General features: G+C 38.4%; 2 protein-coding genes across 4 annotated transcripts in view; both read right to left on the bottom strand.

Moving 5' to 3' along the window:
• Window positions 1-5900, bottom strand: part of NCAPG2 (non-SMC condensin II complex subunit G2) — a 53484-nt gene extending 47584 nt beyond the window's left edge. For both annotated transcript variants that reach the window (XM_050891258.1, XM_050891259.1), the window contains exons 1-4: window positions 5684-5900; window positions 4878-4972; window positions 1455-1646; window positions 328-442 (exon numbers count right to left, since the gene is read on the bottom strand). In XM_050891258.1, coding sequence (XP_050747215.1) covers window positions 328-442; window positions 1455-1646; window positions 4878-4952 — 382 coding nt within the window. In that variant the 5' untranslated portion in view covers window positions 4953-4972; window positions 5684-5900. The remainder of the gene's footprint in view (window positions 1-327; window positions 443-1454; window positions 1647-4877; window positions 4973-5683) is intronic.
• A 10670-nt stretch (window positions 5901-16570) lies between these two features.
• The window catches only part of ESYT2 (extended synaptotagmin 2), an 88946-nt gene continuing 78779 nt past the window's right edge, over window positions 16571-26737 (bottom strand). For both annotated transcript variants that reach the window (XM_050890654.1, XM_050890655.1), the window contains 6 exons: window positions 26099-26487; window positions 23751-23849; window positions 22448-22579; window positions 20933-21038; window positions 19920-19969; window positions 16571-19796 (listed from right to left, as the gene is read on the bottom strand). In XM_050890654.1, coding sequence (XP_050746611.1) covers window positions 19751-19796; window positions 19920-19969; window positions 20933-21038; window positions 22448-22579; window positions 23751-23849; window positions 26099-26487 — 822 coding nt within the window. In that variant the 3' untranslated portion in view covers window positions 16571-19750. The remainder of the gene's footprint in view (window positions 19797-19919; window positions 19970-20932; window positions 21039-22447; window positions 22580-23750; window positions 23850-26098; window positions 26488-26737) is intronic.

Genomic DNA, 26737 nt, shown 5'->3' with positions numbered 1-26737 from the left:
GTTTTGGCCAAGTTTTTGGATCAGTAACAATGGAATCTTAAGTTTTGCCTTAAAAATAATATAAGCCACAGAATAAGGAAAGTTACCTATCATTGGGTGAACAGTTGGGAGAAACAAAACTATTTAAGTTCCAATTTCTAGATTGTGTAACTGATTTTTAAGTAAATGCTCCCTTACTTTTGTCTTATAAATAAGAGCTCACATCAGTACCAACTTTTCTCCTGTAAATTCTGTTCCATAGGCCAGTCAGGTCAAACAAAAAGCCTAGTATACTCATCTGCTAAAAAACCAGTATAATGCTGTATCCAATCACAGATAAGTACGCACCGTTTAATATAAAAACACATTCTAGAAGAGCTTTGTAGTTTACAGTTTCATCCACTGCAGGTATGGAAGCAGTAGCTACAGCTGTCACTCCTTGGATCACAGCTACAGTTTGTTTCTGAAAGAAAGCAATGTTGAGGGAACGATTCTGCAGTTTATTTTATACTCAGAAGATAATTACAACAAGAAATAAACCTTAGCAACAGAGAGCAAAGCTGAATTGTTATGCTTCCGTTTTGAAGAAAGAGTATACTAGCACCCAAAATCTATCAAACAAGAGGCAAAAGCATAGATTTTTAAAGGACATGCATTTCAAAAAGTCTGAAAAGGGCTTTCAGCTCCAGCTAGTAGGTAACTCGGCGACTGTACACGTGTATCCATTTCTCCATTAAAAACTTCATCTGCAACAAAACCACTCAAACCCAGATCCATTTCAGAGCTAAAAAGACCCTAACTAGCAGGGTCTTGTGCAACTCAAAAATGTGTAGATCTGGTGACTTTAGATCCAGGTATGTGATTTTATAGGCCTCTGTACGTATGATGGATTTTCTACAAGCCTCTAGGCCTCCCTAATGATTTCCCCACTGCATTTCTTTTTTCCTTCTGGAATTAAACAACCTTTTTCCCCAATACTCTCAATACTATGTGGACTACAGTGCAGAAGGCAGCATATGAGGGTCTGAGTCAGAGAAATTCTGTATAAGCTAAATTTGTGGGAGGGGCATTCAAATCTAGATTTCATGATCTTCATTCAATAAAATGACATAATAATACAGGTAGCGAATTTCTTATAGTATATGCCAGATACTTAAGGAACATCTGAGATATCAACATTTATTTACTGAAATAAGACAAAAAGCCCACTCAACTCTAGTGAAAAAACTAAGTCCCATCTTTCATAATTAAAATTATCAGCAGATCTAATCTTTTGTAGTACAGACCAATCATAAGTTCAGCTTAACCCAAGCATGACAGTTAAGAATTCAGTTAAGAATGGGGCAGGGAGGTGATGTTTGGAGCTGACCTTGTTTGATAACCCTTGCATGTTTTCAGATGCTATGGAAATATTCAATTTTATTTCCCAGAAGATATAAAATACTCATTATATTTGTATTTTACAAGATTTTTACCATTTCTGGAACTATCTCAACTTCCATGTCATCATTACTTTCATCATCTTCAATCCTCTGCCATGTTTCCACAGGGTTCTCCATCAAACTCGCTGTCAATAGCTGCGTTAGTCTCTCCCATAGTACTTCTTTTTGCTTTCTTGGCAATTCTTGAAGTAGTTCATTCAAGTCGAAAGGATCAAATGTATTTTTCTGTGAATGGTCAGAAGATACCACACAATTCCACATCAGTGAAGTCGCTTATATTTCATCATCACATTTCCTAAAATTAACGCTTTTTGTACATTAAGGATTAATTTCCATTCCTCTGCAGTTATAGAGAAAAAAGACCTTCTAGAAGTTGTATTTCTTTAAAAAAATAGCATGAGAAATTCCTGCTGCTTAACTCTTTATCGTGAAACAACAGTGCTTCTTTTAAGCCTAAAGTCCTTAGCCCTTGATAGCAATACTACGGAACATAAATCACATCCCTGTAACATCAACTTCTGTCTCTCATGTGTTCTAAATACTTCATTCCTAATGGAGATAATTCCATACCCTTAGCTAAGAAGCTCACAACTGCACAGAATTAAAGTCCCTGATCACATCTTTGCTATCTTAAATATAGATTGATGATGGCTGTTGAAAGAAGATCCTTATGCAAGGACTAGAAATGTAACAGTCAGTATAGCCATAGGGACAGCACTACAGGTTTTGGAGTACAGTCTGCATAGAACAGCGCTCTGTATACTGCACTAGTTTAAAGCCCCCCCATCAAACCTAACTCCTGAGCACATTAACCCCATACTTCCTTCTTAAGCTCTACTGAATGAGAAGCCACTATTAGTCTCTATTAGAGACTTCACTAAGAGACTGATCTGAACAATTTCCTCAGAAGAACCTTGCTAGAAGAATTTACCTCAGAGACGCAAAGAGCCTGTTAGCATCAAAGAAGGGTAGGCAACCTGCTAGGAAAGGTAACATGCAGAGGCAAGATGAGAGGAAAAAACAGACGCAGCCAAGAGGAAGTATAGATAACTTTTGAGATGTAATTTGCAATACTGAAGTGAAGGTTTACCGGATCAAAAGCACTTCGGCAGAAAGAAGGAGAATGTCCATGATCTTGAAATAAAAATATTTTTAGTTTGCAGATACACTAAAAAACAGGAATCAAAAAGAAAAAAGAAGTTGAAGGGAAAAAGAAAAACAGAAAATAATGAAAGAAGTAGCAGCAAGTATTGCAAGGTTCCCAGAAGGGTATGAGAAGAAAGATCCTGTTACATATTTATAACAGAATTTCTATCCTATTCTACAGCTGGAAACAAATACAATAAACCAAAGGCCACACAGGGAGTTCTGTAGCCCTCTACTTCAAACAAACCCGAAAGACACGATATTAAGATTGTACTGTTTTGAACAAAAAGAATGAATTCATAATAAGACTAGAGCTTTCTCATCTTTCTTTGGGATGATATGACATAGAATTATTCCAAAACCTATGAGGGAAAAAGCTATCATTGAATGATAGTCATATCTGTAATTCCTATTTTCCTCCCTAAGAAATAATGTATTTTCTTGAATTGGAACAGGATTTAGTGGAAAAATTTAACAGCACCTGATAAAGACCTCCATGAACAGCACCACAATATGGTAATATTTTAAAAAGATTACAAAGAAAGAAAAGTGAAAAGCCCAAGGCAAACCTTGAAGGAAAATTAGCAAACCCCTGGAATTTTAGAAGACGTGAATGAAACAAAACATTGAGAGGAGGGACAAGGAAAATTAAAGGGGGGTAGGGGAGTGTAGAAATGAGAGACATTGAAAGAAGTAGTGATGCTAAGAACAGAACTTTGAAAAAAGTTAAAAAGGCAGATTCTGAGGCTAGAGCACAAATAGGTGGAAAAAGCAGGGCATAAATATAACACAAAAACTAAGGAAAGCAGTAAGGCTCTAACCACGCTTTCCTCTTCTTTCTCTACATTTATATATCTGCTTCTAAAGGACAGAATACACTATCACAGCCTCCTCCAGAAAAGCAGTCAAGAACTATTCAAGGGAGATCCTAAAATGAGGATCCTCATCCTAAGATAAGACATGGTCAAACACCCTCCATCACTGAAGGTTTCAAAAGGAAATGAACAAAATAACTCAGGTCTCTTCGACAATCAAAAAGTAATCTGGATATTCATGTTCCCTTATGCTATGAAGGCATGAAGACAGTTTTAATCAATATACTCATTATAGCTGGTGACATACAGTTTCCAGAGATATTGGCAACAGCTGAAAACTGTTGCAAGACAACTCTCGTGAATTGGCAATGAAAAAATAAAAGGACAAAAAACCAATTTTTAATCCAAACAGACCAAGATATATTAAGATAGATTAGTGGATGAAGATGGCAGAAACAACGCGACAAATTAATTGAAAAGGAAACGCTGCAAGTACCATACGTTATTCTAAACAAAATAGTTTCTTGTTAAAGTGTTTAGATTTGGGGGAAAAAATGGGAAGGAGACTTCAAGCAAAGGCAATCTGGTAATAAAGTTGTCATCTATAATTACATACAGGAGTGCAAATGAGAAAACTAGCAAATTTCTTGGAAAAAGAGATTCAATGATGTTTGGGAGACAAACATTTCTAAGCTCATTACATAGAACATGATCCCTATCATAGAAATCATAGGTTTAATACATTTAATACATAACCTGACAATACCATTTATTAAGGCTAACAAAAGATGTTTAGGAGAAATCGTATATATCTTAATACTAGACAGATCGAAGCTTAGTGGAAAACACCACAATGCAAATTATTATTTCTGATTACTATGCAATATCATATACACAAGGTGAGAATGAACTTTCAATTAGTAGATTTCAGGGGATTTGTTTTGTTGTTCCTCCCACTTCTCTCCACACTGCACTTAGAGCAATCTATTCCATCTCTAAAACATTCAGTGATAAAAAGAACTACCAAGTACAATTACACATGGACTAAAGAATAAGCGGACAGCCTAAACTACCCAATGAATGAACAAATACTAGTGAAACATGCCTCTGCTATGTTTGTATATTAGCTCATGTTCATTACACAGCAATAAACACTTTCATGGGTTGAAATTTAAAAAAACAATACTTCATCAACATCAAATGAGTACTTTTTTAGTATTACCACGGTACTAATAATTTATTTTTAAAAAATGTAAACTGTATATGCAACAATCTAATGTTAAAAAATTAGTTGGTTTATAACTAGCAAAATTTCAGATTCTACAACTTTTTCAGCAATGTTCCCTTAAGTGCCATTTGAACTTATTTTCTACAGCAATTATTCCAGCACATCTGCAGGTACCAGGGAAATATTTTCTGTCCCTACATCACGACATTTCTGCACTAATAACAGACTTACGATTTTAGTCATGCACGGGTATCACAGCTTACTTACAGGATTCTGAGTATAACGCAAGAAGTCTTCAATTGACTCTTTAGACACAACTTGTAAAAATGCTTCGCGTTTCATTGTGGTCTTGTTTTTCCTCGCTTCATAAAAAAACCAAAATGTTAGAGAAAGTACTGTACCTCAAAATAAGATCATTTTTTGGTCTCAGTGAAGAATGTATAAACTTACATTCTTCATCTACATAGCTATAAATAAAAGATGTTTTGCCCTCCAAAATACTTTACAGTTATCTGAATCAGCATTTAGATTCATAACAGCACTAGGCTGCAGTATTTGCATGCTTTCTTTTTAGTTCTTTTTTTACTAAACAAGTCTTAAAACAGGAGAACTTTTTAATGGATACTTTTATTTTTAAAAAAAACCAGTGTATCCAGCACATACCCCCTATTTAGCTAGCCATCATTCCCGACAACAGCATTTACTTGTATGAAAAGTACTGATGGGCAGCAAAATATTCTCTCCTTTTCTCTCTTGTCAAGTGAAGACTATGGGAAACGGGCAGGGCCACTTTTTGACACCAAAAGCTTAATTTACACACCTAATTCCTTCCACCCTAGGTGATTCCTGACGTGCTTTTCCCATCCCTACCAGCTGGGAGACTGCCTTACGTAGCCTTTACTGCGTGTGAAGTAATATCACAGAACGGGGTGGGTGCCCCGATCCAGGGCACTGTCCCGGATCAGCCAGGGGCTGGCCGCTTGCCGGGCTACCGCCGGGTCCACGGCGCGACCCCACAGGCCGCCGCACGCCCCCGACAGAAGAGGAAGTGGGAAGACAGACGGGCCGCTTACCTAGCGCTCCCTCAGAAAGAAATCCTCATAGATCTACGGGTTAACGTTTCCAATAACGCGGAGCTGCCTGCACAGGAGGGAAACAAAAACGGCGACCGCCCGGACTGACACGCAGGAGAAGAGCCTGTGCCTCTCAGCAGCACTGCCCACGGAAAAACCCGTCCATGCGAATGCCCCGCCGCCCCACCGCCGGAAGATGCACCAACCCCGGGGTGCCGCTCAGAGACGGGACAGCGCACCCCTCAGCCGCCCTCCCGGCGGCCCCGCCGCTGCCCGCACTCACTCACGCAGCGCTGAGGCGAGGCCGAGGCCTGGCCCTGCCGCCGCGCGCGCGCTGCCGGCGCTTTCGAATTCTCCCGCGGCGGCCGTTGAGCGCGCGCGAGCGGGCGGGCGGGCGAGCGGGCGCCGCGGAGCTCCCGTCTCGCGAGAGCTCGGCTCCGGCCCCCTGCCGGCGCGCAGCACCACTGAGGGCGGGCCGGCGGGGCCGCTGGCGCGCGCCGCAGAGCTCGGCCCAGCGCCCCACCCCCCCCCCGCGCGTGGCGGTGGCCGTTAGCTGCCGTGCCCTGCTGCCGCGGTAGGCCGGAGCCTGACAGCCCCGGGCGCTGGGTCCGTGCAGCCGTAAACCCCACACGGGACTGTGTTAAAAATCCACGTTTTCGCCTTTTTGCGCTTGCCTGGGTGGGGCGTTCGTGTTTGTCGAAGGGGAGAGTCGTTTTCACTCATGTGCCGCCGAGCTGCAGCGCTGGGTGTGCCTCTGTGCCTGGGTGAGTTTTGGTTCCTCGGTGCTACCTCCAGCCGAGGCCACCACTGTCCCCGTCCCCCAGGCCACCTTTTATGGAGGAGGGAGCTGAAGAACACGCTGCTGCTCCTGCTGTTGCTGGGATTGCAGAAGGACCAGAGGAGCTGGGATGGAGAAGACGCGCTAGGTAGTAAATCTCCCTGGAGAGGACCCAGTAATGGGCACGTCTGGAGAGCTGCAGCCCAGGCATTAGTAAGGAGTTCAGTCCAGGCTATGCTTCTTGGTTTTAAATTTGGCTGCACTGAAATGCTTCTCTCCTGCTTTCACTTTATAATAAAGGCTGGCTTGCTTATACATCTTTCCCTGGAGAAGCATCCCATCAATTACCCAGAGGTGGCTGACAGGGAGTGAATCTACATACCAGCTTACTGTTACCTTCCTGTAGCTATCTCTTAAGTCTCAATGCCTTCAAACGGGGATAAGGCATGTTTAGTTAAATTCACGTATAGGCTTAAGAAACACTATGCCTTCTTCCATGGATCTCTGGTAACGTGGACGTACTATTACAAAAACACTTCTGCTAGCTCACAAAGCGTGCATCATCCATTTGATTACACTGGTGACTTTTTTTCTCCAATGTTTTTGTTGCTAGTGTTGACAGCTACAAATTTAATCTTAGTCGTGGTGAACAGTACATGTATTACACACTCTTCATCCAAAGCGATGAAGAGCTAAACAGGCTACTCACCAGAATTTACAGGAGACCATGTAGGCCAGATGATATTTACACTTTGATAACTAAGGATTTTTTTAATGTATCAGGAAATGCTACTTTCTGTTTCTTCTCAAACTTAATTTGCAGTGTTTGGAAATAGTTGGACTCAGTTCCTTGAATTAAGCATAATCAGCTTTCAAATTCTGTAATACTCCCCGTTCCATTTGTTTGAGCTCTTCTGCAAACCAAAACGAGTCAATATGTCTTGTTAAGGGATTACGTCTTTCAGTTTTGCATTTGCAGTAGCATAATATTTCTCAGTATTTCTCAGTGTTGTTGGCTGTTCAGAAGAGGTAGGTGCTTGACTGAAATGGTTTACTTTCAGTCTGTGATAGCAGTACAGCATATGCTGCTTTACTATGCAAACAAACAGAAACCCAACAATAATTTCCATAAAAGTTCTCACATCTGATCGGACTTTTCTGGTTTGTCATTTTTAAAAACATGATGTAATTCAGATTTTATTTAATATTATATGTAAAAATTCACTACTTTTTAAAGTAGTATTTATGTCTTCTGCTAACATTTTAATTTTTAAAATAGAATCTTCTTTAATCATCCTACCTCTCACAGTATCAGTTTATATTCAAAATTAAGACTTGTCACATTTTCTGCCATATATATTTGACTTACAGACTTTTCCTGGTTTATTTTTTAAAGTTTTTGAGTAAACTATTTACCTGTTTTTTATACAGTTTGAAGACTATAGGATGAAAAATTGTTTATTACATGCTTATCCCATAGAAATAATGCTATTCTGTGTTGCTTAAAAAAGGTACGTAACAGATGACTAATGTTACTGAAAACAAAGATAAAAACTGTTTCAATTCCTGAATCATCAACTGAGTCCACATGAAACTTCTGAAATAATTGGATTTTAAAACAAGTATGTAACACATTGTCCTGGTTTCGGCTTGGACAGAGTTAACTTTCTTTTTAGTAGCTGGTACAGTGCTGTGTTTTGGATTTAGTCTGAGAATGATGTTGATAACACTCCGATGTTTTAGTTGTTGCTAAGTAGCGCTTATCTTAAGCCAAGGACTTTTCAGTTTCCCATGCTCTGCCAGCAAGCAGGTGGCAAGAAGCTGGGAGGGAGCACAGCTGGGGCAGCTGACCCGAACTAGCCAAAGGGGTATTCCACACCACGGAATGTCATGCCCAGTATATAAACTGGGGGGAGTTGGCCGGGTGGCGCGGATCGCGGCTCAGGAACTAACTGGGCATTGGTCAGCGGGTGGTGAGCAACTGCATTGTGCATCCCTGGTGGTTTTTTTTTTTTCCCCTCCCTTCCTTTTTTGTTATATTCCTTTTCATTACTATTATTATATTTCATTATTACTATTGTTAGTATTATATTTTAGTTTAGTTATTAAACTGTTCTTATCTCAACCCATGAGTTTTTACTTTTTTTCTCTTTCCTCCTCCTGACCCCACTGGGAGGGGGAAGGGGGAAGCGGCTGCGTGGTGCTGAGTTGCTGACTGGGGTTAAACCACGACACACATGGAAAGTACTGTAGGCACTGTAGGAGAATGGGTTACATTACTTACAAGTTGTAATTGAGATGGTTGCGTACCCAAGGCAGGGACAATATGGCAGAGGAGTTAGCAGCCAAAAACTCATCTTCTTAGAGCAACGTAACTGCACACCGGCAGTTCAGTGCCACTCCTTGTCTCCACCTGAAGCCAAACACACACATACCTCCTCACATCATATTTCCATCTAGACAAAGGCCTGCCTCCTTTGAAGTGTGAAAAAGGCAATCCAGCAAATTACCAACATCCACCTACCGGCAACCACAGAGAAAGGTCCCAGGAGAGATGGATCCCTGGACAGTCACTTGAAATAGCTGTCCTCCAGCCCTAATCCCCACACTGTGACAGCCGGCAGGCACTGACTTCCAGAAGCAGACTACCAAGAGAAGCGATCATTTTTCTGCTCTACAGTAGAAAAGGATCAAGAATGAGGGTTGTTTCAGATCCTATGGACTTGACTTTGTTTAAGTCAGGTATTCACCTAAGTGCAAGAAGCCTGTGAAACAGTTTCCTTGAAATAAGTTCTATAAGCAATCCTCATACTTGTAGAACAGTAAAAGCAATAAAAAAGTATGAAAACTGACATTTATACATTGTGATAATGCCTATCCTTTCTTTGTATATTAAAAATCTTTGTCATTTTAGATCCAAACTGATGGATTTTTATCATGTCTCGTGTGGACTGAATATGTCATTAATACCTTGATTAGAGTTTTAATTAGATGCTACATCAGTCACCTGGCTACTGTTTATTTGGTCGGGCACATATTCATTTAGCAAACGAACTAAAACATATTTTAGCTTATAATTTGTGTTGCATAGCAACCACAGAATGATTTTTTCATAGTATTGAAACTAAAAGTTGACACAGATAACAGACCGAGTAACATCAAATGACTCATTTTAAAGGACCACATAGAGAAACCAGAGAGGCAGAATAGTGTTTTGTAGGTTTTTTTCAAGAATTGTGCATGAACTGCAAGCTAGTAATGAAGCTACAACTCTATTTTCAGTTTCTCTAATGTTCTCCTTTTCAAGAGTACCAAATTACATACCTCTTTTTGACATATCTGTTCATCTGTTCAAAATAATCTATACCCTGTGATAATAATCTCATATTTATTATCATTTTCCTGTCAAGTCAAGTTAAGGCAAAAATGAAAAATGGGCCTTCCACACATGGTTGCTGAGCAACAGCAAATAAAGATTTGCTTTTGTGCTACCGCTTCTTTCGTCTTTATTCTTGTTGGTGGCCTGTATAAGAGATCTCAATTACAAGCGTCTCTCACAAGAACATAGTAGTTTGGACTATAGGAAATATTCTATTTTAAACTATATGACTCAACATTATAAATACTTGTAAAAAAATAAACAAGTAATTCCCTGAATGTCAGATGCTTTCTTGACTCTTACTTTTTTCATATTTACAATGTTATTTTCTAGATAATAGTTTCTGATGAGATTATTGTACACATTATCTACTAACATGTTAGAATTGTTACTCCTATTTCTTTTCAACTGAATACGTAATAAAATTTGTTATAGTTAATACAGTATCCACGAAATCTGCTCATCCTCTGAGGCAGGCTGTTAATAATTTACATGCATTCATTTCCCTTGATTTTTTTTTGATCTTCACATACTTTGATAAATAATCCGAACAGCATGGGAGAGAGATGAAGTTTCACACTATTCCACTTGTCCAGATCTCCCCTTGCCTGAAGGTAATACTGCCAATCATGCCATCCTTTATTCAGAGGCAACTGTCAGTTTTCAATGGTGGTGTGATTAGACCGTGAAACTGCTTATTTCCCTTAAATTATTAATATTAACACGAAACAATTTTAGAATTTAAGAGATTAAGTAGAAAAAAACCCATTCGCTACAGAAGAAAAAAAAATGATCTTTGTTAACTCGAACAAAACTAAGGAAATAAAATGCGCAGAGGGAATGCCAAAGCTTTTCTGAGGAGCCACTCCCTTGAGCAGCCGTAGATGCTATTGCAGTACCGAACTGCCGCCCCCTGGGAGTTCGCCGGTACTGCTGGGTGTCTTGCAGGTTATTCACACCAAGGTGAATTTAAGGCGTGAAAACAGTGCAACTTTATTTATTTTGCTGTATTATTATGCTTTATTATAAAACATTTATTATTATTTGCTTTATTATTATGCTCTTACTGTTACCTCTCTTTCCTTATAGGCAGCGTTATAAATCACAGTAATTTTACTCTGCTCACTATTAGTACCGTGAAAATTGAAAGATTTCTGAAATGCAATAAAATGCTCACAAAAAGAAATTACAATGACAATATTATTTGCACAGCTAAATCCATCCCACTGTCAATAAAAGGAGTATCACTTTTTGTGATAACTACAGCAAACATTTCCTAGTAGTCATTGACGTCTTTCAGAATATTATGTATGAATGAGTAAATTTATACTACTAGTTTGTCAGTTAATTTGTTTCAGATGTAAAACACTCCAGTTACATCTGCCATGTCTAGATTACTTTAACCCTATTAAATTTAACATTCTGAATTATTAGAGATTTACAGCTCTTGTAAGTGTTCTGTCTCCTTTCAGCTCTCATTCTATTTTTATTGATAAAGAGAAGAATAGTTTCTCGAGTACAAAAATACTGTTATTATTAATTTTACAAGTGCTCTTAGAGGTTTCATTGTGATAGACACGCATCATCTAGACATGACACCATCTCTCTTCCATCTGTCTAGTATGAAACATGAAAATACTGTATAAATATCAGAATGGACATGATTTGCTGTGCTGGTTTTGGCTGGGATAGAGTTAATTTTCTTCATAGTAGCTAGTATGGGGCTATGTTTTGGATTTGTGCATCACTGGTTTCTTTTTCCCTCCCCCCCCTTCTTTTTTGTTATATTCCTTTTCATTATTATTATTATATATTTCATTATTATTATTGTTATTATTATATTTTACTTTAGTTATTAAACTGTTCTTATCTCAACCCACGAGTTTTACCTTTTTTCCTGATTCTCCTCCCCATCCCACTGGGAGTGGGGGGGCAGTGAGGGAGCAGCTGCGTGGTGCTTGGCTGCTGGCTGGGGTTAAACCACGACATTTGCTCATCCATATTAGGTTTTTTTTATATATATGTATGTGTGTATGTACATGCATACACAAACACACAACAAACTACATTGCTTGGAGAATATACCAGCATTTCCTTGTCTCTCACATCAACGTTGGCTTTGTGAAGGCTGAGACATGGGTGTTCCCCACGTCCTGATCCAGACCAGGAACCTAACCAAAGCCCATCGTGCTTTTCTTGCAGGCTGCATGTCCAGCTTCTTTCATGCAAAACTAACAAACAGGGAACTGAGTGAGTGTAGTACTTGCTCTGTGCAATATCAGGCTGGGGGGATGTGTTTGGAGTCAGGCACTTGAACGTGCTCCGAAGTTCACTAGTTTAGACATACCTGTCAATTATTCCTGTTCTGCGCATCAAACAGTTTTAGTATCACAAGACCTTGTGACAATGTGATTTGGCAAATATTTTCTGATCGTGTCCTTAAACAAAGGAAAATCGTTTTGTAAGATATTTTTTCTCACAGAATTTGATCTTTGCCCCTTTTCCCCCGTGTTTATTGTACGGCTCGATGATGGATTTCATTGTTGTTAGATATCCTGAGTTTCTAGCCTCATGCTTGAACCAACAGTAGAAACAAACATTTAAAGCATGATGATGTTTCAAACGTGCTGGTCAAGGCCCTTTTCCATGTCTTAAACTGTAATTTCACTTCTGCCTGCCTCTGATTAAGGTCAAGTTTTTGCACTTAATCTTATTAAAGTTCTGTCAGCAACTCGAGGGAGGTCTATAATCAAATCTAATTGTCTAGGCCAGGTATCTAAGGCACGAAACACCTATGGTGAATTGCTGACAGAGGCATGCTAACTTTATGGTGAACTTAGAAACTTAATCTTCCAGGAGAAGTTTCATGTTTCCCCAAATCATGGACCAGTTGTTTTATTTCCCAGTGCCTCATGACTAAATGCTTTTACAAAAACATTTTGGCGAATTGAATCCAGATATTATTAACCCCCATTATGAAACACAATTCGTTATCACCTGTGCCTCAGAGCAAAGGGGGAGAGCAGAGTGCAGCGGGGACCATGCCTGTTTTTCACTGCTTTTAAGCTAGGATGACTTCAGGCTCCACTCCCCAAGATGCCTAGAATCCAGACCACTTCATTATTGTACAAGAAACAAAGTGCACAGGCAGCAAAAAAAAGCCTTGTCAGAATAGGGACTACACTACCATCTAGCGGAATATAACGGTGTCTTCAGAAAACAAAAATTGTGCCGTAATGAGTATAAATCCAAAAACTTTAAAGTCTCATTGTGAAAGGCAAGATAAGCAAAACTAAAATGCTTTATTAAAAAATCTTTAAAATTAAGCATTTTTTACATTTCCAATAGTCTGAACTTGAAAAAGCACATTAAATAAAAAAAATTACCCAGAACAAAGTTGCCTAAAACTCTTAAGATTTACACCTCTTTTCAGAAAGCTCATCTTAGTATTTTAAACCTTCAATTCCAAGTTATTTTACATGCAAATTAATTAATGATTTACCGAATAAACCACAAAGAACCAGCATTGCTACTAATACCATTCTACGAGTCACCAACAGCCATTTCCCTTAACTCATTTTCATTACCTTTCATTTCATTTTCGTCACCTGTATGAATGACAGGTCTAGAGACAATCCGAGTTCTTTGTTTGGATGCTGTTGTCACAGTTCGTCAAATTTATCCAGTTGGGCTCTGAGCTGGAAGTTACAACAGAGCACCCGCTCAGTGGTTATCGTACTTCAGCTCAGAGAACATTTCATGATTCATGCAAAACCAGATAAAGGTTCCTATAAATTCTAGGTTGAAAACACTGCAACACAGTAACTTCAACTAACCTTCCAGACAGCAATGAAAAAACATGCAAAATATGTCAGGGATTTCAGCCTATCAGTTGAATTATTTCTCCCATATTGAAGTCTGCATGGAATTGTCTTGCAGAATATTCGTTATTAAATTGTTAATCTTTGTGAAATGCTTGGTAAGCTCCAGTTGTTAGTCTCTGAGAGTTTGTAGAATAACACAGTAGCTTGCAAATCCAACTGAAGAATAAAAAACCTTATTTGAAATTCCATGCTGGTAACAACCACCGTTAAATGCATGCACCATGTTTTGTTTTAGGGATCTCATCCCAGTTATCCAGTAAAGTTAATGACCTTCGTTCAGTACCTACAGATAATTATCACTTTGCTAGCATTATCTACATTGCAACTCTAGTTCTCTGCATAGATTAATGTATTTTTAATTACTACACAATTTTTGCATCCTGACTTAACAAAGCTTGCAACTTCCTGCTACGTGCCTCCTTTTTTTGCCCAGCCAGACTTGCTACATGCCCATCTCTGAGAGCTTGGGGTCAGGCAGCAAAATGCCCAGGAGGACCTACTGCACAGGCACAAGAGCTCCAGGACATTTACTGATCTTACTTTAACATTTAAAAAAATACACTTGAGTGTCATAGAATAATTCAGGTTGGAAGGGACCTCAGCAGGTCATCTAGTTCAACCTCCTGCTGAAAGGAACTACTTTGCTTAGATAATAAATAAATAAAATTGAGCATCAGTTACACAACAGATTCTTACCACGCACCTGATGACTGAAATCACAGGACAGCTGGGGTGCTGGGACATCACAATTTCTTCTGTATGTCGTTGCTTGCACTGAGGCGCTACATGCCCAGCTCTGAGGGTGGTTGGATTATCAAGTCCTGGCAGGAACAGACCCCACTGTCCCCAAGCCAAGAGCAACTCCAAGCCACGAACCGCCCCTACCACAGCCTGGGTGTGAAAGGCTGGAATCTCGCCTAGCTTTGTCTGTCCTTGAACCTGTTTCTATATGGATCTTAAAGGGAAGAATGATCACTATTAGCCCTTAATTACTTTGCAATAAAGTTTACGGCTACTGAGGACTCAAAGAAACAACAGGGGAAGACAGGTTGGCTTCACTTTGGTAGCATCTGAGGAAACAGATATGTGGTAGTCTGCTCAAATTGGATTCCACTGTAGGTGACTGGCCAGCAATATTCCCTGCTGGCGGCGAGAACAGAGAGCATCACCTCTATCACATGAATACAGATTAGAGAACTTTCCTCCCAGAGCTGCCATCTAATCTGGCAGCTAAATTCACTGCATAACACCGGAAGAAATACAAGTGGATTTTTTACTTTAGCTGCTTTCCATTTTTCAAATAACGTATTTCAGAAGGTGGCTGAGAATATTGAGAGCTTGACAGCCTTAGAAATCAGTAGGAGAGCACACAATGATCAAGTTAGACACTTTGTTAAGATGTATAAAAACACCATTTATGATTAAATAGCCTGATGCCTTCAGCAATCAGCTACAGCCACAAATAGGTCTGGGACCGTCTGAAGTTTTGGTTCTTTCTACCAAATATCAAAGGTACCATCCAACATTCAGAGTTTGTTTGGGGGAGAATATAAATAATTAAACTGATTAAAACAGAAACCTCATAGGAAACCAATTTTGTACTGAGCTCTTAGCTGAGAAAATACCTAAAATAACCATATTGGTAACTGTATTGGCAAACACTGCTCTTAGATGGAGACTGGTTGAACTAAATGATGGCCCAAACCAGTTTAAACAGTATGGCAAATATTAAGAAAAAGTCTAGGCTTGGCTGAGCCCATCAAATTAATACCAAATCCATCTGGAGGAGTGTCTTGATCAATTATTTCTGCTCTCTAACAAGATCTTGTGAATACATAGACAGCATTGTTTTGCAGGTGCTGATCCAGTTACCGCCTGTCTTGCGGGACTGAATGGAAGGTTTGATTTTGATCCAAGTCTGGAAAATGCAGACACCTGATCAGTACTGGAACTGCCGGAAGCGTGCCATCCACAAACACCTTGCCATGCGGGAGTTACGAAGACGGGCATGCTTTTACTTGGCTTTAGCTGCCTTCCCATTGATTTGCAGAAGCCCTTTATTCTGCTAAAAAAGTAAGATACCTCCCTTAGGAAAAAAAAACAAAACTGAACATAATTTTGTAGTTAGTATCAATAAAGATTGATCCAGTGGGGTCCCTTCTAAATGCGATAGTGACTGGGTGATGAACTTCTGCAGATTTATGGCTGATGAAAACTGACTATTAGGAATTCAGACAAGTTGTAGCTGCTTAAGGGAAGAGGTATCATAATTAATTATGATATTATAATTAACTATAAATTAATGTTTAATGCAAACAGCATAATTTCTATGGCTGTTTTTCTGTAATAGGGGATCCAGTACCCCTTTTCTTATTTATGCAGTACGTAGTTGCATTATCAATATCTGCCTTACCAAGCAGGTGGAAGGACAGGAAAGAATGCCACACGTAGAAATCTGCTGGTTCTAAATCTAAGGCAATTACATGCAGTTCTAGGTCCTTTTGAAAACGTAATTAATGACAATTGATTAGTAAGTGCTAGAATCATGACAATTTGTCCGAGTGATCATTTTAAGAGAAAAAATTTTAGACACTTAAGTTGAACAAAGGACCTACAAATTCTTATGTGTGAATCTGTTCCAGACCAACAAGCATGGAATTCCCCAGTGAAGTATCCTGGACTTCTCACTCCACTTTCTCTCATGTAAAACCCCAAAATCTGCCTACACACCTTACAGCAAGGCTACCTAGGTTAGAGTAGTCAGCATACATGACTATTTTAAAAATTCACCTCATCATATTACCAATTAGGACAGGGATATGCAAAAAAGAGGCAAAGCGAGTGTGTGTGTAGAGGGAAGCAACACACTGACTTCCATATGAACCATTTATTGAATAAATACATGCATCATAATGTAGAATTACATGAGCAAAAAAGGCAATCTGTACAAAATTGATTACCCTTTGTTCTCATTTCAACTCTCACCATTTGCTGCAGCTCTGATAAAGGCTCAAGACAGAAAATTAAAACTCTTTCAATCCAAATCCAAGTGATATGCATGCTGATTTGAGTTTGGGTTATACCACTGCTATAATTAAGAAAGCTGGTTTTCTTGTCAGTGAAGCAGAGTAATTCTAAAAACAGTTTCAATAGTAGAGAACATGTTGGTACATACAGGTAACAAAGCTTATTTTTAGCCATTTCTTAAACATCTTCATATGTTCATATTTTAAGGCACAGGATAAACAAGAACTACATGAAAAGCTATCAGTTGATATTGAATACATTGACTTGATAATGAGGTGCAATTTTTGCCCAGAAGAAAAATGACGTTCGTCCTTCCTACTTCCACATAAACGGAACAATCAGAATTTGGTAACTATGATACAGAGGTTTATTTCCACTATCAAAAGAATCAATCTCATCTAGGCAGTCATATTCTGATCCAAATTCACTCAGGAGAACACGTCTAAAGAGTTTGGCATCCAGGACTGATTACAGTTAATGGGAATTACTGTTGCTGAATTACAATGACAATTCAGTCTCTTCATTTTAGATTCCTAAATGGGAACTGGGCTCTCATAAGAACCTGTCCCTAATTTTAGGTTGTGAGCTATTTTGGAAACCTGTCCTATATACTTTATTCAGTTACTCACTTTGTGCTATCATCTCACATCTACCCAAACACAGCATTATTTTCCCCCTCGAGACTTTAGAAGACAGAATGTGCACTTTTTTTAAGTGCAGAGTCTTCTAACATCTGTCCCCAGACTTCACTTAAGACTTGAAACACCGAATCAGCTTAACAGCCCATTTGTTGGCTATGGATCAAACTCTGGGGAGTCACTGGCCAAGATGTACAGCAAGAGTCCTGCCACCTCAGGCTGAACCAAGGCAAAAGACAATTATGCTGAGCTGCTGCTCTGAGACATCCTTTATTTAGATCAGATTTCGCTTTCTACATTTTCATTGCATTAACAGTAATTCTCTGTCCTTCCATTCTTAACATTTTAATGGAGAACTAGCAAAGAAAATATGTATTTCATAATATATTACATTTTATATGAATAGATGAGTGTATATATATAGATACTCATACATTCCAATATAGAGCGAAGCCTTCAAATGGAAATGTTTTCTTACAAAGAACCTCTCTCTATTGCCCAGTCCATCAGAAAGTAACAGCAGCAGAACTTACAATGTAAGTTTGCTAAAATTGTCTTGTATAAAATGTGGCAATAAGAAGGCCACCACTGTATAGAGGTGTATGCGTGCGTGTCACACACATCCGTGACAAACGTTCACGTTAAACTGAATTTAGACAAACTGAAATGAGTCAATTCTTAAGCTTGAAAAAGACAAAAAGCTACATCTATGGTAGGCACTTTGGTACATCTATTAATGTAGGCATATTCTACATCTAGAATTTAAGGTTCTGTCAGTAATCTTACAATAAAGCTAATTTCAGGAGTTTATTATTCTGCTTTAAAATTCTTTCTTGGCTGAGAGATCATTCTAGAATCTTAGCTAAATAATATACTTTGTCTGTCTAACTGCATACTTATCCAAGAATGAGGGCACTGACTCTGAAAGAGCTGAACTGTTCTCTTGGATTCTTAATGCACATTTTTATAACAGTCTGAAAAAACTTGCCAGAAAAAGAAAAAATCAGTTCTGAATACCAAAAAAATTCCCCATAATTCATAAAATTAGAGTTATGAGCTCAGCTGTTTAGGCTGATACTCTCCCTTCAACTCTCAACTGTCTACTTTTATCAATTTGTGCTAATTGTATCACTGCTGTAGTCTTGCAGCAGACTATGGCAATGCTTCAGTAGAATGCCATTCTTTCTCAAGAAACCTGTGTGGACCACTGAAGTGCATTTTTTTCATGCACCAAACACACTAAGTAGCAATGAAGCAACTGTAAAGACAGTCAAGTTTCAACTCGGTTTCACACTTTCTTAACTACTGGTGTTCCATTTTAGTATTACAGAAGGTATAGCACAATATACTATTTAGCACAGTATTGTATAATAACGTCTTGTATGTATGCCTACTACATGACTTACATTGCAAGCTGATTGCTATACCTTATAAATCAGTGAAACATGGCAGTAAGGACAGTTCTAAGTGGTTAAAGATTTTGTTTATAATACAGAAAAATCCATGTCCTCATACCTTCAAAAGGTCACATGTCTAGTACTATAGAGTACAGGAATAAATAACAAAATCCAAGTGAACCTGTATAATAAAACTCTACTGTTTGTTATGTTTACTCCATTAAATGAAAACTCAGATTTAGAAACTGATTCATGGACCTCATCCTCTATTTATACAATATTTATAGAATTCTCATTTTTATTTATAATATTCTATAGCATGATTTTCCAATAATACATTTATATATAAATATTAAAATGTTAATGTTTTGTACATTTTAAGCTAGCCACACTGGGCCAGAAACACAATAAAGTAAAAATGTTTTTCTGCAGTTTGTTTTTGAAGAATATCACAAAATGATTAAGACCATTGTGCTGCAAAGACAAAAGAGATTCATCTGAAGAAATTAACATGCATTTAGAAGAAAATATCTATATCCTTTATCTAATTTTCTTCTGAATTCAAACCAGCATGAAAGAATTATAAAAAAATAGTATATATTTACATGGTACAGTATACCTTGGTGAGATATAAAACAAGGCAGGAAAACAGAACATAATCTTTTCACTTTCTAATAGGTACAGCCGTCATAAAGATAAATTTAAACACAAAACGTTACTTTACTGTACTATTGCACATTACAGTAACACCTAAATTGTTTAGCAAATTAAAATACAAAGTTTAACAATGAGAAAGGCTATGTCTACATAAAATGACCAAGTATTATAAAATTCTTGGGGGTGTGTCTAAGAACTAAATCAGTAAAGCTATAAAAATAATATTGGTACATCTGTGAGAACAACGCTTTAAAAATATATAAAGGTTGGCAAAATTATGCGTGGGGAATTCCCAGTATCCATGGGCCTAACTTGCACCATGTGGCCTTGTACCATCTTCTGTCAAATCATACCTGAAAATGAAAAAAACAAAGGAAATTTTTTTTTTACATTTAGCATGTATTATTAAAACTATTATTAATACACTAGTTATTAGTATGTAGTATTATTATTAATAAAGGAAATATTCTACTTACCACTGGGTCCAGCCTTTAGCAAGTTCTTCAGATGCCAGAGGTATTAATAACTGTGGAAAGTTAAATTAGCAATCAATGCATTATGGGTGCCTTTCATTCTATGTCTTTTAAAGATCAAATCTGACAATCCTGTAAACTACAGTATAAGTAAGGCCATTAATAAACAATATATTTTACATCCTTGTCATCATAGCTATCTGCCCAGCTTGTAGTGAAGTCTGAAGTTGCTGTTTTGACCTAAAAATCTATACCCTGTCCCAGAGCACCTCACAGGCTTAAATTCTGAGCATGGCATATCTTGGCAATGGCAATCAGCTGATGTATTTATGCTAACAGCCTTCCTGGTAAACAGGAAAATTAAGAACACTGTTCACCATGAACTGACCATAATTCTGATATCTGTCATCCTCTTTACAGAGCTCCAACATGGCAATTTACAAGGGTGCAGGAATTTACTATTCCTTTTTGCATGCTCCAAATCACATGTGTAGAAAATAGTGATTTAATGAGTGCCTATAGAACAGTGAAGTTGTAAACAAAATAGCTGGTTTTGGCATTGGGAACATCACCAGTAGCAGTTCTTTCTCATGGATTTTACAATCTGGAATTTTAATTACTAAACAAACATTTGTTCTGTGTGTTTCTCTTAAGTACTCCTGCTTGTCTTTCCAGTTTTGTCTGAACATTTTCTGAGATATCATCTGTTTTCTACTGGTTTTTTTCTTTCTCTGACTGTATGATTAATAAGCCTGACATGCAGGTTTCTTTTGTTACTGCAAGCCTCAGAACTTACCATTCTCTAGAAGAGATTACTGCCTCATCTTTTTAATGTCTGTCTCTGTAGTTTGTTCCTTTCCTTACTGAAGCTTGACATCTAAGCCATCTATAATATTTAAAAGCTTTGTACCTGAATCAGGTGCTTCAGTCAACACTAACAAGCTCATATCACAAGACAATGTTAGGCTTATATAATAACATGCTGTATTAACATAATTTGCTTGTTGTCAACTTACTTTGCCAAGCAGCCCTTTATCTTTGGACAAGAAACCACCACTGTTCTTCACTGCTACATCTAATGTTCTTCTCTGTACTTCAGGCAGGGAAACACTGAAATCAAATCTGACAGGCAAAGCAATGCTTTAGAGAGAATTTTGTACCTGACGCGCAAGTTCAGTTCCTACAGCTAAACAACAATTCAAATCATAACCAAACCATCCCCCTCCCCAAACAAAAAATTAAGTCTGAGATATATGAAGAAAAAAATCCCAATGTTTTGCCTAAAATTTTTCATCAATACTATGATCAATATCAATATCAAATGTTTGAGACTTTGTTACCTCTGGTCTCTAGAAGCCACTGGTAAAACAAAACAAACAAACAAACAAACCCCAACCAAAACAAAACAAAGAAAAGGTCAACCACTGACTCTACAGAGAAGAGAATGAGGAATCCTATTATACTGACAGCTCAGTATCACTATTCTCCAAAAGGGAACGACTGGTCAGTCTTACTGATCCTCGGTCCTCGATAACCAGAGCTGCTTTTCTTTCCTGGCACACTAAGGAAATCTATCAACTTTTAAGGAAGAACGCATTTTATTTGCTAGATCTGAAACTTACAGAAAGTGAGGGCAAGATTATACCACAGTCTACATCTATTTGTCACTACAGTTCTTAAACAGCTTTATTGCTTTGCAATACATTTTACTTGGAAAGGCACAGTAAAACAAATCCATTAGCTGGAATAAAGAGGGGAGAGCTGCGCTACCAGGAGAAGCTACTAGAATCTCTAACTAATGATTTACAGATTTCCCTTGGACAGAATGGACTGAAGTGTTGTTTTCCCCGAATTAACTTTCTGTCTGTAGAGAAAGGTCTTCTTTATTGAAAAGCAATGGGTGGGGGAGTAAGGGGTACATGTGTGAGGGAAACCACCATCAAAAAGCTGAATGCAAAGGTAAGGATTTTTATGCAATATAGTGTTGCACAAGCTTGCACAACTTCCAACCTGTGGGCCAGGATATAACCTATGAGGAAATTTCCTGACTCTCTGGATGCTGAGAAGTGCCACCAAGTAGACTGACTGAGGAATTTGATCATGCATAGACACTGGCTGGCCAGTCCCACCGAGGAGGCAGCATGTATTAGCCAGGCAACAGGCCAGTCAGAATCGACATGCTTGCTGGCAGGATGGGATACCAACAGCATTGACCAGCTAAAAGGCACTCATGTTCTGACCACCTGCCAGAAGAGTACACACTGCTTCTTAGCTACCAGCACAAAGGGGATGTAACTGACCTAGGATAAGGCAGAAAAGAAGAGAGAAGTGGCTGGTAACAGAGTAAGAAGTGATAACAGGGAATAGAAGGATGGGAAGAGCTATTGCAGCAGAAGAGAAAGGTATGATCAAGTCTGGGGGTGACAACTAGGAGTTTCAACAGCTCATCCATTCAGGTAAGCTGAGAAACCTTGATTTGACAGCTTAGTAATTACATGATATAAAAGTACTACACATAGTTTAGAACATACATTTGATCAAATACTGGGTTTAATGTCTTCTTCGATACATGTGTTTTTCTTCTTCCTGATCGTCTCTTATCAGGCAATAAATACATTCGCACATATGGATCGGATCCTTCTTCTGAAAATGCTATTAGATTTCTGTGACCAGTGAAAAACAAGGAAAAACACTTAGAAAATAAATGAGACATTGCTAAATATAAGTGTCTACACTACTATCACTTAATTTAGTACATGAATCAGTTGTGGGATATTCTGCACAAAGTATGATGCACAGGATACAGCACATAGATGACAGCAGCGCGTCCTGGTTTCGACTGGAATAAAGTTGATTTTCTTCCTAGTAGCTGGTACAGTGCTGTGTTTTGGATTTAGGATGAGAATAATGTTGATAACACACTGATGTTTTAGTTGTTGCTAGGCGGTGTTTATACTAAGTCAAGGACTTCTCAGCTTCTCATACTGCCCTGCCAGCAGAGGCTGGGAGTGCACAAGAAGCTGGGAGGGAGCACAGCCAGGACAGCTGACCCAAACTGGCCAAAGGGGTATTCCATACCATATGACGTCATGCCCAGTATATAAACCGGGCAAGTTGGCCGGGGGACACCGCAGCTCGGGGATTGGCTGGGCATCGGTCAGCAGGTGGTGAGCAATTGTATTGTGCATCACTTGTTTTGTATATTCTACTATAATTATTATTATTTTCCCTTCCTTTTCTGTCCTATTAAACTGTTTTTATCTCAACCCAAGAGTTTTACTTTTTTTTTTTCCAATTCTCTCCCCCATCCCACTGGGGGTGGGAGGGAGTGAGCGAGCGGCTGTGTGGTGCTTAATTGCCAGCTGGCATTAAACCATGACACAGTGGAAAAGAAAAATGCCAAGCAGTGACTTGTACAAGATCAGATAAATGGTGAGCAGACAGCAGAGGTGGGAATACCATGTTTCTTAAATTCCAGTTCAAAGTTCAGATATGGCTTTCCAAAAATCATGCGTTTTTGTCATTCCATGAAAAATTCAGTCTCTTACAGATAGCTTTCAGACACTGCTGGTAAAAATCTACATGCCATTTTCATTTAAAATCTGATGGAAGCATAACAGACAAATACAAAATCACAGCAAAATCTTCAACAAAGTTTTTACTGATTCTGAGTATAGCTCTGTATGTGTTTGTATTTACACATAATTACAATCAGTATGTTATTTCAAAAATAACAAAGATCATCCGGACAACCAATTTAAGAGGATAAGTCAAGATATGACAAAGTTTACAATGAAATATGCACAGAAATGAAATTTGGTATTTTATGCTCACCTGCAGGAATGCACTACCACAATCAGTTTGTTTCTTTGTGAACTATGACGAATTGTTAGCTGTATCTGTCCTAACGGAGACTGCCCCAGAGTTGTTCCACTGCAGGAAAAAGTAGAACATTACGCTTAGTTTTTAAAATGCATATTTAAAGTAAGACCTAACTGAAATATATGCCGAGTAGTTTTCCCAGAAATCATGTATTATCCGTTTAACTTTTCACTAGACCAATGTGAAAGAAGAGAGCACACGTTAGCATGTGAGCATATCTTCATCAGTTTCTTGTGCTTCAGTTCCTTGTCGAACAGCTCTACTCTCCAGAATAAGCTAGGTATTCTTGTCAGTTTAGAGGTCAGCTGCTCTTCAGTACTTTGAAAATCATTATCAGTAAAGGACTTGCTTACCCTAAAATAAACATTAAAGCAGTATCTAGGAAATTGGAAAGAGTAATGGTGCAAACTGCAATGAAAACCTCAGTGATGGGCCACTCTTATCTACAGCCAGGAACCAATTAGAAGACCAGCTCATTCTTTTCTAAATTCTCTAACATAGAAATATAGATATTCTTGGGATTAAAATAGCGATACTTAAACCCACTTATTGTCTTAAAAGCTCAAATCACAGTATAAACGCAGCCATTTTACTTTTCTTTAGCTCTTACACTTACAAATACAGGTCATGCTTAAATAAAAAGCAAGCACTATGTTTAAGAATTTCTGTTTTAAAGAATGGCCAATATTTGCAGAGCTCCCTCATCTCTACGAAATGCTTATTTTAGTTTGTGTAAACTGACTATGAGTATTTTGCATTTCACACAGGACAGTATATGGCATGCTTGGCATTTCTCAACCACCTGAAGGATATCTTAACTTCAGGGGAGAGGCGTGCCTCTTTTGTGAATAGCTACTACAAAGTGATTGCTCCATTAAAATTCCCAAGTCATTCACTTTAAAAACTAGAATGAAGCATTTCAGTTCAGTATTTTCTTAGTTAAAATAAAAAAAAAAAATAAAAATCAGAGCACCTAAAAACATGGGGCCTGCAATACAGGACCTCCTTAGCTGTAGCTTTACTATTCTTATCGAATGAGAAAGTATGAAATTTGTGTATTAAATAAGGAGTAGTATTTCAACATTTATCATTATTAACAAAGTCGAAGCCAGTTTTGGGCCAGAAGAGACACTGACAAACTGAAGACAAGACAGCAGAGGACCATAAAGATAAATGGGGGACTGGAGCACATAAGCAGATGGTGAAGGAAATGGGTTTGTACAAATTGAAGAGACGGCCAACAGCACATTCAATTGCAGTCTTTCACTACTCAAAACAGACATTATAGAGAAGACTGAGTCAGACTCCTCGTGGCTGAGCACAGTAAAAGAACAAGAGGCCGCATTCAAGTTGCGGCAAGATAAATTCTAACTGGAAATAAGGAAAAAATGTTTTCACGGTGGAGTGGTTAAGTACCAGAATTGCTGAGAAAGTTTATAGAATCTCCACCCTTGGGAGATATTCAGAACTTGTTTGGACAAGGCCCAAGAAAGCTGATCTTACTTTCAAGTGGTATTTACTTTGAGCAGAGGGCTGACCGACCGCGAGAGGTTCCTTCCAACCTGTATTATTCTACTGATTCTATATTATTCTACTGATTCTATGAACTCTGATAGAGAAAAAGATGAATCGGTTCAGTCCCTTACAAATAAAAAAATAAAATCTTTCTACTTAGATTCACAGAGAAGCTACATGAATAGGGAATTAATTGTTTCCATTCTCCTATTCAGAGCAGAATGGCTGCTCAGCTGTCTTTACTGGTAAGTATAGCTACCCATTGAGGCAGGTAAAAAAAATTAAGACAATTCAAGGAAGCATGGCTGCAGCAATCCTCATTAATTGACTAGTAACTGAGTATTCACTTAACATTCTTTATAGTCTCTGAGTAATTTAAAAAGACCAGCTATATTCAGCTTAATTGGCTTAATATTAATGCTAATAGGATTCAGTGGTGAAACAGGCAACTATTGCCATGAAAGTGATTAATGCTGTATCGAAAAATATCCTTCCCTCTTGCCATCCCACTCTTTTTAGCACTACACAGTGTAGCTATGAGAACAAGGTGGACTTTATCTTACAGATCATTGCAATGGTAAGGTAACTTCTAATTGCAGAATCTAACTGAGGTACCGGGAGAAAGCAGAAAATCCCAATGACTGATTTTCAAATGCCAGGCTCAAACTGCAACAGGAAAAAATATTACTGAAATGCAAACTAAGCACTCTTTCTTTGGCTGCACTGACGACATTTTTTATAAATCAACTTAGACGTATTGCAAAAACAAGTAATTAACACCGTACTTTTCAAGCTGTCGTAGTCTTTGCCGTAGCTCCTGTGTGGCAATAGGCAGAGATATGTCTGAGGCTATGCTAGGAGTGGGTTCTTTGACCGAGAGGTGGCTGGGAGAATAAGAGAAGTTAGAGGCATGAAGACTGGAGGAACTTCGGCTGAGATCTGTTGGCCACTGAGGGCTGGCATTGGGAGGCTGACTTCTTTCAGCTGTATCAGTCTTTTTATCACTATCAGTCACTGGGGAAGCTGGGACAGGTTTGTTTGAATCAGGTGGTGGTGAGACAGGAACCTGAGGCTTAAATGATGATTTTCTTGCATCTTTGGAAAGAGATGGCCTTTTTACTTGGGCTGAGTGTTGATGATCTGGAGATCTTGTTTGCTTTTCAAGAGAAAGAACCTAGATACAGTAAAAATACATATAGTATTACTATTTTCCAGTATAAAAACAGGAACAAATTTGTTTCTACAAGAGTACTGGTTGGTGACAAGTTGTTAAGTTCAGATACTAAAGCAGGACCAGAAATATTCACACTTTTTCACTCTATAATAGGAAACCTTTTGCACAGCAAAACATAGCTCCATCTTCTTTCTGGCAACTGCAGTAACTAAAACAATGTGAAATTCTCCATTCATTTAGAATTATTCTC

This window comes from Gymnogyps californianus, chromosome 2, assembly GCF_018139145.2.
Source record: "Gymnogyps californianus isolate 813 chromosome 2, ASM1813914v2, whole genome shotgun sequence".
In the NCBI taxonomy this organism is placed as follows: Eukaryota; Metazoa; Chordata; class Aves; order Accipitriformes; family Cathartidae; genus Gymnogyps; species Gymnogyps californianus.
This window is presented reverse-complemented; position numbering and strand designations above follow the sequence as displayed.